Source organism: Perca fluviatilis, chromosome 2 (assembly GCF_010015445.1).
Source record: "Perca fluviatilis chromosome 2, GENO_Pfluv_1.0, whole genome shotgun sequence".
Taxonomy (NCBI): Eukaryota; Metazoa; Chordata; class Actinopteri; order Perciformes; family Percidae; genus Perca; species Perca fluviatilis.
Window position 1 is genome coordinate 37,731,013 of NC_053113.1, and position 18,705 is coordinate 37,749,717.

At 39.7% G+C, this 18,705-nt stretch overlaps 2 protein-coding genes across 5 annotated transcripts; both read right to left on the bottom strand.

The window, feature by feature from the left end:
- Positions 1-1,828: 1,828 nt before the first annotated feature.
- On the bottom strand, positions 1,829-15,270 carry p4ha3 (prolyl 4-hydroxylase, alpha polypeptide III). 4 transcript variants are annotated; one of them, XM_039788034.1, is made up of 14 exons: positions 15,174-15,258; positions 13,772-14,148; positions 12,460-12,614; positions 12,114-12,337; positions 9,882-10,031; positions 9,746-9,797; positions 9,420-9,583; positions 7,981-8,157; positions 4,934-4,998; positions 4,637-4,796; positions 4,465-4,527; positions 3,853-3,921; positions 3,024-3,120; positions 1,829-2,545 (listed from the first exon to the last, which is right to left on the bottom strand). In XM_039788034.1, the coding sequence occupies exons 2-14, from the start codon at positions 13,957-13,959 to the stop codon at positions 2,475-2,477; spliced, it is 1,635 nt and encodes a 544-aa protein (XP_039643968.1). In that variant the 5' UTR covers positions 13,960-14,148; positions 15,174-15,258; the 3' UTR covers positions 1,829-2,474. The 4 variants fall into 4 exon arrangements, 3 of the variants coding, with proteins under 3 accessions (XP_039643968.1, XP_039643960.1, XP_039643977.1); XM_039788026.1 differs by having other exon boundaries at positions 7,981-8,160; XM_039788043.1 differs by lacking the exon at positions 13,772-14,148 and having other exon boundaries at positions 7,981-8,160; positions 15,174-15,270.
- Positions 15,271-15,733: 463 nt separating this feature from the next.
- Positions 15,734-16,701, bottom strand: or95a1 (odorant receptor, family 95, subfamily A, member 1). Its single transcript, XM_039789303.1, has one exon. The coding sequence runs from the start codon at positions 16,697-16,699 to the stop codon at positions 15,734-15,736; it is 966 nt and encodes a 321-aa protein (XP_039645237.1). The 5' UTR covers positions 16,700-16,701.
- Positions 16,702-18,705: the final 2,004 nt, after the last annotated feature.

Below are 18,705 nucleotides of genomic sequence, written 5' to 3' on the forward strand. Positions count from 1 at the left end.
AGTGAAATACATGCTCTTGTTTTATTGCTCTCATTTTACCCAAACGTGTATTTGACACATACCTTGGACCATTTTTTTATTCAATTGATTTAAATGTCACGTTTGTTGGCAAGATGAATAAAAAGGCAAGAAAATAAAGCAATATAGTGAAAGCAATAAAACATGACTGCAATTCCATTTATGCATCCTAAACTCAATCTAAAAAATGTCAGTGTTATCGTTGCACACATTGTGACCCACACTAACATAAAATTGCACCAAACTGGTGGGAGGAAAGACATTCAATTCCATCCACAAAAATAAAGTCAAAACAATCTAAACTAAGGAAACTTTACAATAAAAGCACCCCTTACATATTCTATCAGAGTGGAAAAAAAAACATTTCAACTCCATGCAGCCTTCTTTTACATCACCAGCAGAGGGTAGCACTGATCTAACTAACAGGAGTATTACATTTTCTTCCTTTCTCAAATAAGAGATTCAAAAAAGGCTTTCTGTATTTCTGCTTCACTTTATTTAGCTGTTGTTGGACAGCTTCTTTGTCAGTCAGTGTTGTATTCAAGTCTATTTTTCCATCAGATATGCACACGATCACTGATGCTGTAACACGTAATTGACTGGTTCTCAAAATGTTTCACGTTAGGACTGTTCCCAACATGTTAAAATGTGCAGAATCACTGCATGTACTTGACAATGTGTTGAAGTAGACATATGGTCTAGTCGTATGCTTTAGGTAGTTTGGGCTTGTGAAAACATTACTTAAACCTTTCTGCTTTCCTGGTTGTACCGGTTTATTATGTTTCTGATTTGACTGTACAAAAAAAAAACATCAAATTGAAAAATATATATCTATGATTTGCATAGGACATAAAATGAATCCTTTTCTGCACTGGTAGCTACAGTATGTGTTTCTATAAATATGCCTAGAGTCGTTGCAAACCTTTTGTTGACAAAAGGGTGTTAGATACTCAAAGTTTTCTGTCTAAATATAGCTATAACTGTATATTTAATGGTATAAATCATTGCAATGAAACAAATAAGAGCTTCAGAAAAACAGCATTTTGCTTTTCATCAAATCCAAGGGAGAATAATCAAGTCCTGATTTAGTGAGCGCACAGGAATGTGCAATATGCATACAATATACGTCCTGTTGTTATATTTTCTGTGTCAGTGTTGGCTTGGAGAGCGTGTCTGTTTGTAGCCTATTCACTTCGGGGGAACTGGAAGGAAAATGTTTATTGTGAGCAAGCAGAGGTATTATTCCTCTGTCATACCCTCACAGATCCCTTTATTTAATCTGCAGGTTGCCCCCCAAAAAGGTCACATAAAAAGCCTCTTAGGGTCCAAGCTCATAAGGAGAATTTGAATACTATGTTTTAATACTTCACTCTGTTTTAAGATTAGTTATGATGACCTAATTAGACACAGATATCTGAGATATCTGAGTGATATGCAGGCAGCATTGGTTGTGTGAGTTCAGACACAAAATTCTGGCGCAGACGTGTTCCCAATCGCTTGGCGTGCAGAGTGTGATTAATGACGCCCAGCCTCTGAAGCTCAATAAGAGGCTGACAGATCTGGTTCATCTGTTCCATGAGACAGCCAGTTATTGAAAGAGTCTCCCACAGGCAGGAATGACCACATCGTTCAGTCAGCTGGGAATAAACAGGCACACTCACAATGACTGGTTCCTTTGACTCATAGCACCAGTCTGAGCTGCTGTCCTGAGGTGTGAGACAGAATAAATCTCTGTAATATCTGTTGAACTCAGAAATTCCCCTAAAGTCATAAACCATTTTTGCCACTCTGTACAATGCCACATGCTCTGTATCTGCTTGCTCTTCCATGCATTTCATGGAATCCAAAAACAGCATTTTATTTTTTGGCTGCAACATTACATCAAACAGAAATGTCTACACATTGCACTGTGATTCAGGCACATTAGGTATGTTTGTAAACTTATGCATCTACACATTGGAAATAAAGTTCTTAGACTCTGCACAAAGTACAGCTGTGTTGATTTTTAAAGACAGAACCTAGAGTGGGCCCAGTGTAGGAAAAGGGCTGCATCAGTTTTTAAGGAAGCAGGAGAGGCAAACAGCCTTGCACAGTTTACTGAAACCAGCACAGTGTGTGAAGGTAGAGGCCTCACTCCACTCATCTGCAGGAACTGGCCAGTAAGAGCAAGAGAGCATTTTGGCCTCTGGGGGCTGATTGCCAACTGCCCCAGTCCACTTCTACCCCACCTCTCAGCCTTGTGCTATCCATGTCCACTGCAGCACTGTACGCTTCAGGCTCCCTGCGGCCTGGGTCTCCAATCACAGATGCAGGCTGCCCCATAACAGCTCTAACCTCCCCTGCCTGTGTGCTCACTTTCTGGCTTCCTTCTTCTCTCCACCCGCAAGTGTGCCTCTCAATTGTAGAGGCTGGCTCTTGTACTGCAAGGGGCCCAGCTATCGCTCCACCCCTCTCACTCACTCTTCAGGATTCAGGCTGCAGCGATGGTGGAACTCTTGGCCGTGCTCATGGATCCATTTGTTTGCCACTGGAACATACAGAAAGATGCAAAGTATGTTTTAATATTTAAAAGATGGGGGAGGGGGCAATATGATTAATTTCTTTAAACAACACAGACACCAAATGCTTCTGCAGCTGCTTTGTGATGATTAATATCCTTCTGTTAGTTTAACTGGGTCCCTAAAACACATTTCGGGAGATTGATGGTCTGGGCCAACTGACAGCAGATGTTCAGCTTCCTAGATGAGCACTCAGTGTCTGAACTGCACTTTGTAACATTTCTAAATGCATAATGCAGCGCAGATGTTGCCTAGCTCATAGCTCCTGTATGACAGGTAAGCTGAACAATGGAAACAGACCATGAAAATGATACAAAAAAACCTAATCTGTTTAAAAGAGAACAAGGACTCTGATAAAATCCTGTGCCTTGCTACTTTCCATATTCACATCCCTTTTTGGTTCTTTTAACAACATCATCACATCATACTGGATCTACTGACTCTTACCCCATTTGTCCCCTATAAGCACAGGGCAGCCAGCATGCAGTGTGTCTGCGTCTCCTTGACCATTTCTATGGAGATTCCACCAGAAAATGGCAGCTTTCTGTGAAATGAAAAACAACATGAATCACGTAAGAAAGTAAGCAACTAAGAAACTAAGAAAAGTTGCAACTAACAATTATTATCATTATCGATATATTATTATATATAACAATTATTTTCTTGGTTAATCTTTCGGTCAATTTTGTTGTACGACAGTCCAAAAGATACTATAATATGAGATACAGAAAAGCTAGAAGTAGGGTGGGTAGGTTTGTCATTTTTGCTTGAAAATGTAGCAAAACAATGAATCAATTATTACAACAGTTAACAAGTATCTTTCTGTTAATAGACTAATTCATTTTTAATTTAAATATCCTAGGCAGATCTGGATTTCATGAGTAGTAATTACACAATTTTATTAGTAATTTTATCTGTTTGTTAGGATCACTTATTTTCTCTATAAATAGCCAGAAAGTGAGATTTCAATAAAATGAAAGGTGAGGGGTTTAAACCCCAGGGAGTGCCTGGAAAACCTTCCACTGCAGCTCATTTATTAATCAAAAAACAGCTTCAACCTCCACTGAGGCTCAACTATACAATAACACTATTGTGGTAAAAAAAAATCTCATGGCTGTTGTTGCTATGATCTGACCTTTTAGCATTTTGACAGCTGCGCTAGAGAATGTGAGTGAGGCGCGGAGTGAAGTGAAAATAATCTAGATCGAGGCAAAAAATGACACGAAGACAAAAGAGGCTGCTTTTAGCTCATCTTCTACATTTGTGGAGTGTTTACCTCCATGACGGGAACGCTGAAGTTGGCGTAGATGAAAGCTGTGCACCCACCTGCCTCGACAGAGCTGAGCTGTGGAAAAGGACATTCCTTCAGAGTTGTGTCTTGTGTTTAAGTGCTCGTGTTAAGAAAAGCCACTCTGTCTGCTGCACTGTTCAAAGCCTTGTAAAAAGCCATTCTTTTAGTCACTATCCAATTTTACTCAAATGTTCACATGGGTTGTTCTTAATGATAATAGCAATACTAATATCATGTATAATAATGTTGCAAAACAGCTAAAAGGCATGTAAAAGATTAGTTATAAAATAAAAATAGCTTTAATGAAAGGAAGATATGGAATATGGAAGAAGGCTGTTCTGGAGTCCAAAGACAAAACATAGAGTTTGGTTTAAGTTTGTTGCAAGGCAGAACATCCATAAAAGTGTAATTTAAGCACTGAGGTCACATCTAAGCTGAGTTTCTCAGGCACGTTGTTCCAAAGTCTTGCAGCATTCATGGCAAAGGCCTGACCTCTGTGTTTTCAATTTAGACTTTGGAGCAGCAGGAACAGGAACCTGCCCAAGGACCTCTGGCTGCTATCTGGGTCAAACAGGGTCATAAGATGGTTTTACTCACATATATCATAAAGGTTGCCACTCGATTCCCAGTTTTCAGCTTGAACACGGGACTTGAAGGCGACTGGAAAACGTATAACAGTTGATATTGATTAATGTAAGCACAGACAACATTCACAGTCGAGCAATTCCAAGTGTTGGAACATGTTAAACAGGTCCAACAATCAACTTACTGTAGCATGGTCAAAGTGAGGCTCATAATGGCCACCAATCCCATAATTCACTACTTGGAGGTACTCGCCATATGGATGCTTCACATTCAGACCTGTGAGCATGGAGATCCTCTGGTCCAGCTTCCCAACAGTGGAGTGTGCTGATCCCTTCAGCCATGCACTAGAAAAATATTGATAAATAACCACTTAAGAGGCAAAAGTATATCTAACATCATTTGCAAGCTGTTTAGCGTTTTAATTTTAATGTATAACTACTACAAGTGTTATAAGTAACTATTTGTTGTAAGTTATTTGTACCTTTTGCTGATGCGGTAGTCTGCCGTTGCTTGTTTCTCTCCAGCTGCCACCACTGATCGTTTCAACTTGTCAGCAAAGACAGAAAACAGCATTTTACGAGTGTGTGATTGTTAGAGCAGCCAAGCTTTGATGTCCAGCTGCAGGCCCTGACAAAATGCGAGTAATAGCATGAAAACTAGTTCCAATGACGTATTCAAAAGAAAGACTGCGGGATAGGAGAAAATCAAGAATGTAGATTCAAAAAGTTGCGATGATGGACTTCCTTCGGGGGGGGGATGGGGGGTTCAGATGACCTTCTTGTCCTGGAGGTATATCAGTTTCATCTTATCTTCACCTTGTCAGCATGCATCTCAAAGTCTCAGTCTGGAAGGGAGTTTCGGAAAGTCTGCCCTTCTTAAAATGAAGCCTCTGTAATTTATTTGGACTGCAGAATATCACATTCTGCTTATTTCATACTGTACATGTTTTCCAATTTGCAACGGGTACATACACTGGTACAACATTTTCTGCAGTAAACTGGTAACACGATATTTCTGATTCATTCTGCAGATCATTCTCCTGATGACTTCCAGGCAACCTATGGCCATCAGAGACATTACATCATTTAACTTTAAAGGACTTACACAAAAGAGGGAAAATGCTAAACAAAATAAACTTCTTATTTCACAAATGAAATTATCATCAAGAAAGCAATACAATGACATATCTGTTAACTCCAAACAACAGTGTGAACCGTGCTCATGCTTAACAAATGCTGCCCACTGATCCAAACTAATACCGTACCCTGGGCCTGTTTTCAATAAACCCACAGGCTGACATAATGATGAAATAAGTACAGGGGTTTCCATCTGAGCAAAGCATGGAAAACTCATTGAACAATGCCAAAACCTCACAGAAACTATATGGCACAAATTGACTTTCCCCACCAAATATTCCCTAAAGTAACTGAGTCAGCTCTGAGAAACTGCACTGTTGCTTTCCACTAACTGAGCAGAAAAGCGGTAGTTGCTTACATATAGATACTGAGGCTCCATGAGTGGACTGTATACCAGTGGAGCCCAGCAGGGTTATTTGGACAGTTTGAGGCACTGAGCCAAGTTTTTATAGTAATGTATCCCTCATTCCTTTAAGCCTTACTAAATGTTTGAAAGCAGACCAACTCTTCCTCCACAGGGTCTTTCCAATAAGAGAAGGTTGGCTTCGACCCCAGCAGCCAGCGAGACCCACAGCAGAGCATTTTATCAAGTAATATATGCATGTTTACAAAAATATTCAAGGTATAGATTCAAGGCCTTGTAGCACAATGATGCTCCTTCAGTTTTTTTCATTTTCATTGCAACGACAAAGCATAATCAGCTAAATGTACTTAAAGTATCAAAGAAATCTGATTATGCATAATGGCCGCATTCAGAGCCTTATACAGTTATATATATTATATTATTATTCCAAATGCATTGATTTGTAGGCAGCATTTTACTGCTGTAGTTGGTCAATACATACATGGTCCCATGTAGTACCTCAAAAATGTACTTCATTACAGAACTTGAGTACATGTACTTAGTTACTGTCCAACACTGAGATAAAAAGTTTTGTTAACTGTTGCATCATTTAAAGCAGGGATCTTCAACGTTTTTTAAGCCAAGGACCCCTTAACTGAGTGTTCGTTTACATGTACCCGTGTATATATGCTATCAATGCCGTCAAGAGCACGCCAAACCTGTAGGTGGCGGTGCAACGAGAAGCTCAAGCCCACGTTAGCCAATCAGAATCCCGAAAATAGCAACAACAGCAACCAATCACTTCCTCTTTCTCTCTCTCTGCTGCCTAAACCTCCGTTTGTCTCAGTTTACATGCAAACGTGCAAACAAAGATTTCAAAAATATCCACTCTGGCCGGAGTTTTTAGAAAGACTCGGTTTCAGAGGAGAATTCTCCGTTTGCGTGTAAACGAAGGGTACAAACGAAGGGAAATGTCTCCGTTTGTAAAAATAACCATGTACGTGTAAACAGGGTCTTAGAGAGACGGAGTAGGGACCCCCTACTACATATATTGTATAAAATTAAGTTGCATAATAAACTGGTCCTACAATAACGTGGAGGGCGGCCTAAAGCCTTTATACATACCTTTTTTATGGTGCATACAATACTAAGCTTTTAAAATAAAAAATTGTTGGCATATTAATATATTTATACATCATGTTTTAATGTGCACAGTAAATCCTTAAGCTTAACTGTATCTGTGGATGGCAACCTTATGGCAACCTTCGCAGTAGGCCATTAGGCCTATCATCAATGTTGTGTAGCCTACATTAAAAACAATATCTTTAATAATAATATGTTGGATTCATGTTAATGTATATTTTCAGACTTTTTTATTTTTTAAACCATAGAACAATAATTTGGTGGCAGTCAAAGGATGAATTTAAAAGGGAAGGTGCACTTACTACTAGGACAGAGGCCATAGTGAATACCTCTTTTTGACATAGCACTACACATGAAATGATAAATCAATACTCCTGCTCAAGACTGCCAATTTCATTACACTTTTAATTTCGGAGTAATGGAAAGCCAACCATGTGTTTGGGAACATCCTGAAATAACATGGATACCACCAGAGCCAACATCAACAGAGGGTAATTTCCTAGACATAATATATCCCAAATAAACAATATGAACAAAGACAAATAAAAAAAACATATCTGGTAATTGTGTCTTAATTGTAGAAGAATTCAGTAAAAAAAAGATGGGATTCTTCAATGTGAGACTAAGGTTCACATGGGAATAGCAAAATGTTGAATTTATTTTTCATGTATTTGTTGATTTCAACAGACTCTTTTGAACTCTTGCTGTTTGAGAAAATGAGAGAAAACTCTACAAACATGGGATTACAAAACTATTTGACAACCTTTTTGGATAAACTGGAAAAAAAATGCAGTGTTGACTGTAAAAACATGGCTCTATTTCTTAATTCCCAAAAAGCTGATGTGTTGTAGACATGTGTTTTTTCTTTTTTTTTTTACCTGCAAGTGATGAGGAAAATGCACTTACTCCTGGCTGGGCGGTCCTCTTGATGTCCTCAGCCTCTGTGTCAGTGATGAAGCTGTGGTACAGGACCACATACGGCCGCAGGCTCAGCACTTCCCGTCTCACCGGCAGCAGTAGCAGTCCAGGATTCCCGTTGGTGAAGTAGTCACAGAATAGTCTGGGGTTTTCAGAAAGCAATGGCTGCTGGGAGAAACAGGCATCTGAAGTCCATTAACAAGATCAAGACAAGAATTGTTTTTCTTTTTCATCAGCGAACAATTACTCTTTCCATTGTTCTCTCTCCACAAAAGCAAACCTGACTTCAGGTGTAGGGAACTCCAATTACAAACTATTGGATAAAGGTTCAAACTTTGTCAAATATTTAGTCAAATATGTGACAAACTATTTGGAGCTGTTTAAAGGAAAATGAAAAACATAAAAAAAGAGACTTATTTTTGCAGTTATCTTTAGCCAAACTAGCGGTGTGGCTCTAGACAGTGTCAGTCGGTCCACCACTTTGTTTCATACGAAAATATCTCAACAACTATTGGATGGATTGCTGATGAGTTCTTCTTAAATTGTCCCCAGAGGATGAAGCCTACTGACTTAGGTGATCCCCTGACTTTTGGACTGTTGACCAGGACATTTTTTTTCCAGAAATTCATGATGCTGAGAGAATGAATCCTAATGAAAGTAGTGAACGTCTACGCCATCATCAGGTTACAGTTTTAATTTGTCCAATACTTTGGTTTATGACCAAATATCTGCAAAACTAAAGACATTCCCATCAGTCATGACTCATGGCTGTATTTTGGTGCTGCTACTTATAAACTAGCAGTTATTAGCATGCTATCACACTAAACTAAAATGGTCACCAACACAATAAACATTATAATAATTTTCAGTTCAGTGCATGCTGTTCGGTGCATGCTGGCGTTAACATTTAGCTAAAGGCACCACTAGCATGGCTGACTCTTGTCTATGTGATTTAAATAAAGAAATTATCACAAACTGCTCTGGAATAACAAATATAACAACACAAGGAAAACAAATATTTTCTCAAAGCCTCTTTCTCCAAATTCCTTGTACATTACACATCCAGCTGGACATACTGTGAGTCACTACTGCTTTTCAACATTGGACTACAGATGAAAAATAGCCTTCTGGCTAATTCTGGCATTTTAAACCCATGTATAACCATTCATGTTATTAATTTGCACTGTCCCCTTCTTAAAGAAACTGAATTGAACATCAAATGTATAATGGCAGATGACCAACATATGAAAAATAAGATTTATTGGTATGTCACTGAAGGACTAGACATGCTATTGAAAAAGCTAAATTTGAATGAACATGTGGTTATTATACAATTAAGAATACTCTGGTTGTTGTATTCACTTATCCATGATCCCTTTCAGATATTATCCTTATAAAGATCCTATCATCTTTCCTGTGATGAATACCTGAGAGCCTTGGGTCTGGCAGAGCCTCTCATAAGTGTCCCTGGTCCTTAAATTATTGGAGGTGGGTCTCCTCAGCCCATCGCCTCTTATTGATATGGGTGGACTCGTACCCAGCAGCTTCTCGTATTTCTCAACATTCTGCAAAACTCTTCCGTTCATTGGATCTGAGAAGAAACGTGTAAATACTGTAGATTATAGGCCATGTTTTTTTTTTTTATTACAGTGCAGGCTTCAGTTTAGAGGTGCAAGTTCTTAGAAGTAAAGAGGGTTTTAGTGCACCACAGACCGGATTAAAGTAAGGGGACAAGTTAAATGAAAAGAATTACCATGGTTCAGTAACTCCTGAGATAGACTGAGAGCATAGGAAATGTTTCCTGTCTGAAACAATAAAAGGAATTTAAGACAAGTGCAATCCATCAATCATCTTCCAAATGTGCATTTCCCAAGTGTCCTTCTACCTACTTTGAAGTGAGAAAATGCCAGGTGATCCAGAGCATCCTCTAAAGTCCCTTCATTCTCAGGGCTCCACTCGCCTCCTGTTCCCCTGAAGAGACGCACCGACTCCTCCAACCACTGCACAGAGTGGTAGTAGTCCTCCTGCTCGTAGGCCACCTGTGTAAAGAAACACCTGGGTTACAGCCAGTCTTTCCAAAGGTGGACCAAGTGTCTGCATGTTCGGCTTTATTCAGGCATTGAACTGGAGGACCAAATGTCAGCCGGTTCTGGTTCCTGTAGGCTTTGGGTTCACAGTGAGCAGCAGCAATCAGTCAGTGTGGGTCGTATTAGAGGGTAGGAACAAACAATCTATGTGGTAGTATTGGTTGGAAATATAAATAGTACTACTTTCTCAACCTGGTCTACTGTCAGCATGTCAATCGAGATTCCACCTGTCTGACTTTTTAAGCACATTGTAAATTGTGGATAAAGAAAAGTAAAGAAAACACTCATGAACACGGGCTACAGTCTATCTTTTTAACTGCTCTGAATCCTCCTTTGTAGCTGACTTGACTTGATTAAGTAGGTGCTGACTACAGGCCGGACAGCACCCACAGAAAGAGAGTGACATGTGGCTCCCGCACATCACAGATTATATCCACAACCCCTGACACAAACAAAAATGCCAGTGTACCATTTATCCCCCGAAAAAAACACACTCTCAACTAATCACACATATCAACTTATCTACTCTACCACTCACCCAGTTCGCAACATTGCACCCCATAATTTGGGAGCTGAAGAACCAATGAATTCTTAAAAATAGTTTAGTATTCTGCAGATCTCAGAATAGCGTGAGGGAAATACCTTTAATCTGCTTTAAAATGCCTCCAAATGAAACCGACAAGCTACAAACGCTTTTTAACAGGAGCGGTTTAAGAGCCATATAAAAGCATGTTTTACTGACAACACCCTCAAACTAAGCATCTCTGTTAAAAGATGCTTTTAGATAATCTCAGCCTCAGTAACAGTAAAGGCAAGCTCTGCTCTTTGCTCAGAACGCTTTTGTTGCGTGAGATAATGTCTTTTCCACACAAGAGGATGTCTCTCCCACACAGTGCCCTGCCCTTATACATCACCACTGTACATAAACAGTGGAATTTTAGCGGGGAGACCTTTTTCTTCTTCTTTCATACTTGCATAATAGTATCTTCACATGAAACACATTCCCAGGCACGCAGTGGGAAGAATACCACTTTTTCCAGGCTGACTGGCTGGATTCCCACCACACAATGACTGACAGGTTTGGAATCAAAGTATTTTTGCAGACCTTTGGATTGGGATGTTAATCAGGGACGGACATTTTCACAATAAAATCTTCCAGATATTTTTCAAATTCATTACTTTACTCAGATCTGGTTCAGAGAGCAGTACCATATTTAGGGAGACTCCACCAAACTGGGCACTGGAGTCTAATGAAGACGTGTTTGGGGATGGTACACTCCAAATGAGGGCAGACACCAGTACTCCTTGCCATCCTGAAGAGGAGGTGCCCGCTCTGCATCTATGCATGTTGCCATTTATTACAAGGATACAGTCTTTAGTCCTCAGTGTAATACAACTTATATTGTTATGTGTATGTGTTTATATTTGATATAATGCATTTAGTCAATTTAACTCAGCTAGCCATCTAAGTTTGTGTAGCCTAGACAGATGGGTTACATCTGTTGAAGGATCTGAGGGGATTACAATTACATTTAACTGGAACAATTGGTACGATTTCATGTGACAAATAAAATTAATTGATTGATTGATTGCCTTTACATTCATACTCTAACACTTAACTGGTGTATATGCATGCTCATGTTTTAACGATGTGATGTAACTTACCAGCACTGTTCAGTTTCACACTGTAAGTAAGTAAAGCATCTCAACATCACTTCGTGGTCCTGAGAGTTACTGTATGGCCACTTTTATCTTGCTGGATAACTGAAAGAGGGAATTCAGTGAGGCCTGTAAAATGTTATACTTTTCTGCAGATTGAGTACTTTGACTTTGGATACTTTTTACCTTATTATGCTTCTGTTCTTTTATGTAGGTAGGCTTTTGAGGACAGGACTTTTACTTGTAATGGAGTATTTTTAGATTGTGCTATTGGTACTTTTTCCTAAGTAAAGAATCTGATTATTTCTTCTACCAAAAGAAAATCAAGTTAAAACAACAGGAGGAAACAATAAAGGAAAATAATGGATTGTGTACCTTTCCAACCAGAAAGCAGTCATCACCAGACAGCGGGACAGACACTGCAGGCAGGTAGATATCAATAGGCTTGCCTTTAGTGACTCTCTGGAAACAACCCCTCACAAGGCTCGCAACTTGGAGAGCATACACATCCTGGAGCCTCATCAGCCCCTTGGCGGCCCCCTGGAGGTCTTCCAGTTTGGGCAGATCGGCCTCTTCCTCCTCATAACTGGACCTGAGGGCTGGACAGCAGAGGGCCAAAAGGTGAACTGGGGGGGTTGGGTGGTGACAGCTGAGAAGGCTGGAGGAGGGGGGTGTTAGTTACCACCACCAGATGTGTCTGTAAAGAAGGCAGTGAGCCAACCTTGTGTGTTCTCCAGGGCTTCGTTGCTGTAGACTACGTTCAGCCACTCGGAATGCAGCCGCTTGATCAGGGTGAATGCCACCAGCGGGTTGGCCATCGCTGTCGCCGGGCCTTTGTAAAGTTCAGTGTGCAGGTCTGACACTTTGGCATAAAAGCTGTGGGGGGAGATTGTAGACTGTGGTTACAAGAAGAATGGAGAGACCGAGTGCTAGGACAGTTTCACATTCAGCAAGTGAGTTCTGGGAACATTGAGGTGCTCTTGGGAAAAAATAAAAGTCATTGAAAAAAGCTCTTCAGACACTCTTTGGCAGAGCAAGGCTTTATTTAGTCCAGTATATTGGTTTAAAAGACCGACCAATTACCACCTTAAAATGCAGACATAGAAAAAACCATTGGTACTTTACAGTATATAGACAATACGCTGAAAATATGTGTCATGCAAATTGTATCACTCAAGATGATGAGCATCATTGGGTACAATTAAGAGGGCTGTTTATAAAAATGGTTGGTAATATGTCAGGATAATTTAGGTTTTTAGACTTTCTATATGAGGGATTGAAAGCTACATCTGCAAAGTTTACCTCTATTATATCATCATCATGACATATTGTTGAAACGAAATGAATAAAGCTGATGCATGACTACACTTTCCAACCTCACACCACAAAAAAGCTTCTACAAATAAGCAACTGTTTCCAATTCCATGGTCAAAAGGGCTCCTGAAGAAAATTAGAGGCACAAAAACTGTTGAATCATAATCATAAATTGGTGGAAGTGACTTGTTATGTTTCCAACATAAAGAAGGTTTCTGACTGGAAACAAGTCCAGCTGATAAAAACTTCTTCTTGTAAAGAGGCACCCTAAAAATAAATGTTATTCCCATGAGTTTGGACAAGTCAAATATCTTAAGCTGGTAATCAGACATGAACCAATAATGTCATCAGGTGACATGTTTTGCTTTGGTGGGCTCAGGTAATCTTTGTATAATTTCATCCAAATGAGGTTTATTTAAATGCAGGATTCCCAGCTGTGGGTCTGAAAATGTGACCATATCTAAACTCCCACATGTGCTCTTATCATGTGCAAACACTTGTTCAGTTATTACTCACTGTCTGTGGAATGGCTACAGGATTTATCACAGTCTTGTCACTTTACTACTAAGAGAGACTTTTCTTGAACTAACAAAGAGCTGTGAATAAAATTAAATTCGCCACAGACAGTTCAGATTTTCTCAGGATTTTGCATCCAGAAATCTCTGAGGAAATCAATGAATAGTGTAGGCTAACTCCATGTCCTCACGCATGCCACTCACCGCTTGATGTCCTCCAGTCTCTCAAACTCGTGGTCGATATAAATTCTCAAGTAATCGATCAGCTTCCGTTCAACACTGATCGCCTGCTTGACGTTCAGCAGCGACGTGTACATTTCCCCCAAAGACACGGGAATCACAGCTACAGTCAGGAGACTCCAGCTGAAGCAAACCCATGTGGGATACTTCATCTCCTGCGCTGATAATAAACGTATTGCTTCTCTTGTGGAGTAGCTTCAGTGAGTGGGCTCCTCTCGCACTGTCCTGAACTGTACTGACGATCCTCAGGATTTACAAGAGTGCCTCTAAATTCCTCACGGGGGTCACCCTCATCTGCTCTGACATCAGCTTTTTCCTTCTGTGTGGGACTGACCTGCAGCCTGAATTCAGTCAGGACAATTAGTTTATCATTACAGCACAGTATTTTATTTGCGCGATTAATAACAGGAATACATACATCAAATCCGTTTGTGCAGGCTGGTTCTGATTAAACGAGTTAAACATTTAGTTTGAGCTTTGATTCATGCAAATAAATGATGGAAATGGATTAAACCAGGATGTAATCTATTCACTTCTTTCATTTAACTATTTTCTATTGCTTTAAAGTGGACGATTAAGGCAAGGAATTTGCTCACTGACAAAAAAACAGTTGAATGCATTAGGTAATGAGTTTGGAGTCAGTGTGACACCTGCAGGTGAATGCTCTGTATAACAACCAAACTGCCATTTTAACGCTGCACAATTTGAGTGACGTTATTGTTAGTGATGAATCTTAGAAAAAAATATAGGCTATATATTATTAAAATATTATTATTATTATTATTATAACGTGATGCGCTGGACAGTAACAAAACAAACAAGTAGCCTATGCAAGGGATTTACAAGTGACCACTTTACTGTAATATTTTCCACCAAAACAAACTCTCATCATTCCTCATATCATTTCATAATTCACTATATGTATGCACAACAATGCACAACAAAGTAAAAAAGTGTAAGTTCATTATGTGGTCTTTTACACTTCTGGTAGGTGCAAATATAAAATCAGTACATAAAAGATTGATACATAGGCCTACATAAATTACATATTCACAGGTAAAATTTGCACTCTGTATTTCTTATAATTCTGATATTAATATAACAGTATTACCTCCATGCAATGAGTATATAAAAAACACAAGACCTGTAACATCATCTTCATCACTTTTGACCAGTATCAAACATGGTAACTACAAGTGGCATGCATGCGTACATACAACACCGGGGAACAGTTTGGGCATTCACAAGCAGTATCAGTGTAGTGATCAATAAGAATCTGCAATCCTTTTTGTGATTTTAGGCTAATAAATATGTGTTATACAGTCTAATCACTGTGGATTACAGAAAGCTGGAAGCATTAGCTTACCTGCTGCAACCCAGTCCCACAGTCAATCATAAACCCTGTATGATCAGCGCTGCATGCTTATTGAGACAATGAGAGGTTATATTCCAGAAGCAGCTGCCAGACTTTATGTAAGATACCTTAAATGCACTCACTCAATTGAGAAATCTTTATTGATGCTGCTGGCACAGAAATACGGTCACTGCCTGGTTTATGTTTAACAGCAGCAGTGACAGTGTGTTCTGCAGGTCTGATAGTGCTGACTGGAACTCCAAAAAAAGGACTGAACGGTTTCATGCGTGCACAATTTACTGTCAAAAATAATCCCACTTTTCTCACTTTGTTTAATAGTAATAAATAAATAACAGTATTGACTGTGGCAGGCAAGAAAAATATGAATTGCTAAGTTTGTTATTTAAACTCAAGACTTTTCAATACCTTCCAAGGCCTTTTTTGAGGAAACTGTACTCACTGCTTTTTAAGACTTTTCAAGACTTGCAGAAACTCTGTTTTAACATCACAAATAGATCTTTTGATATTTGTATTCAAGGTTTGAGAGCTCTATCAAAACTACATCAGCCAGTTCAGGAAGCAGTCACGTTGTCCTGCAGCTTGCCTCTCCCACCGGGTATGACTTTGTTTGAGAAGCAGAGAAATGTTTTCTCGATGCAGCCCCTGACACTCTTATCTCTAAAGCCGTAGATGAGCGGGCTTAGAAAGCGTGGAATAAGGATGAAACAGAAATAATTAAAAAAGGCAATGTCCTCTGGCAGCCAGTTGACATGCAGCACTATGAGATTTTCAGTAATGGGGAGAGTGAAGGCCAACATGCACAGCAGCAGCTGAAAGCCGTGGAGCAGCACAGTGTGCATGGCTTTGCTCACAGACACTTTATCCTGTCTCAGCTTCCTGGTTTCCAGCAGGATTCTCACGTATGTAAAGAGGATGATAACAGCCACTACTGCAAAGAAGAGAATATTTACAGTAGCTTGGAACAATGCCTGGATTGGAGATTTGTTGACAACGATAGATTTGCAAAGTACAGAGGTAGAGAGGATATCTACAGCAGGATCTCTTTTCCCAATGGAGTAGTGAATCATGGGGAAGATACAGCTGATGAGCCACAGGGACAGAATAATGATCCAGATACGGTCTGAGCGCCAGGCGGCCGGCCGCTGCAGGGGATACAAGATGGCAACATATCGCTCCAGTGACATGGTGGCCAGGATTAAAGGTGTGTTCTGGAAAGTGGCAGTGGACAGGAACAGCAGAGGAATACAGTATACAATAGCAAATTTCACCTGGCCCATGACAAAGAGGAAGAGCAGCACAGAGGACAAGAGCTGGAGAGTGTCATTGATCAGCATGTAGGCAAACAGGATGTAACGTGAGGTGTCCAGGAACTGCTTGTGAGATGCAAATATGTGCAGCATGACAATAATGCAGCAGAGGAAGACGCAGAAGAAGGGGATAACCACACACACCTTGATGATCACAGACAGACTTTTGTGGGAAGTTGCATTGCCCGCAAATTCAGTCAGATTCTGCATTTTGCAACTGTGCACTACTAGAGCAAACCTGTTAACAAGAAAATATGTTAAACGTCCATGCACATACTAAAATACATCAACATAAAGACACATTGACAATTTAAATAGGATCAGAATAAGAATAGAACTTAGCCAATATGATGAAAGAGCAGCATACTATTCATAAATGCTTGATAATTCAGTGAAAAACCTCAACTTTGTAAGAGAAGAATATAATGTTGTCTTTCCTTACCCCCCCCCCCCACACACACACCACCACCCCCTTTAAAACAGACTACTGTGAATGAATATGCATCCAACCTTTAGAATAAAAGAGCCCTCCACTCACCTAAGAATGTCTTCATCAGTCAGAAGAGTTGACCAAGCTTTAGTTTCCTCTTCTTCTTATCATAAAACGTTAATGAAATACATCTCTGGGATATTCTTCCTTTATAAAGTGTTTGTCCCAATTCACATCTGTTTGACTCAGACCCGATTCCTCCAGAGATACATTGTTTAGATGCTATTGTCATACAGCATGATGTTTCTCATTATCTAATATTTCAGTGGGGAGATGGGATCCTGTTGCAGTATTTGTGGAAGCAATTAAGCAGACACAGATCACAAAATATATCATAAAAATAACCGGTGTTCATCAAAAACAGAAGAATGCATGGTGGCATGGTTACTTTGAGCATAACTGTAAACTTAACTGTATTACAACTACTTTCTTTCTGACCGTTGGTGATGCAAAATGACGGACAACTCGTTCTGTAACTTGGTCCACTTTAATGCCCGCTGCAACAGTAGGAAAACAGAACACAGACAGAGGCCTAATTAGGCCTAACTTTCAACCCTACCATTTTGCCATGATCAAAAGCGACCCTGTTCTGTGGAAAACCAATTAATCTGGCTTGCTCTATGTTAAAAAAAATTTAAAACTTGTACAATTTGTGGTCACTGTGCAGTCTCGAGCCGAGACTCTGAGCTGGTGAGCATCTGTGAAAACTAATAGCACTGGACAGTTTTGGGGGGAACATGACTCCAGGATAGACTGGACAACCACACTGGTAGCTGCGAAACGTCCCTTTTTTTTGCTGATGCAGAGTTTCACTTAACTGAGCCTTTTCCAGCTGGAACAGGGAGCTTCATATTGATTGGTGGCACTGTCCTGATTCTACTGAGTTGACAATGTCAAGTGAGATGGGTCAGTTGTTCCAGCTGTGTCTTGTGCAAAGCAGTTTGTTTACTGTCCAGCAAAGTGTTTTGGCAGCATCCTGCAGATTATATAATTGCTGTAGGCCCTACTCAGTGTTTACTGCTGACTCTTTAAAAATCATCACAGGACAGGCCCAACGCTACACCGCCACCGTGTCTGCTCTAATGCAAGTAAAACACTTTCAAGTTTTGGAAGTAACTACATACATTTACTCCACTGCTGTAATTTAGTACTTCCATTTTATGCTTCGTACTTTAACTCACTCCACTACATTAAAGAGGCTAGTAAAGTTACTTGACAGATTCATATTATTAATACATATAATCAAAAATTGGATTAAAAATAAAACTAGCCCCACCTTTACCAGCTGCAGAATTAAAGTTAGGTAAGGTTTAGTTAGTAAGGTTTTCTGCTGGAGGAAGGAGGCGGTTGCTCGATCAGCCATGTTTTTATGATTCAAACTAAATCTTCATTTACCCATAATGCATTGCACATTAGTCCCACTAATGATAGTCAAGATGTGCAACAAATGAATTTAGATGTCAATATGAAGTCTGACTATTAGTTTAATGTAAGCCACAGTCAAAGCTTATCTTTGTGAAACTGGCCTCAGGAGATAATAACAAGTGATGGTAATTCTTTAGATTACAGCCTGCAACGTACAGCGTGATTACTTGGAAATGATGGTGGACCAGTACAGCATGTACCAATACTTATATGTAGGTACTGGGGAACAATATATAAAGTTATGGAATAAGGGGCTAATAATTGGGATCTTACAAAGAACTTATACTGCAGTTATTTTTTT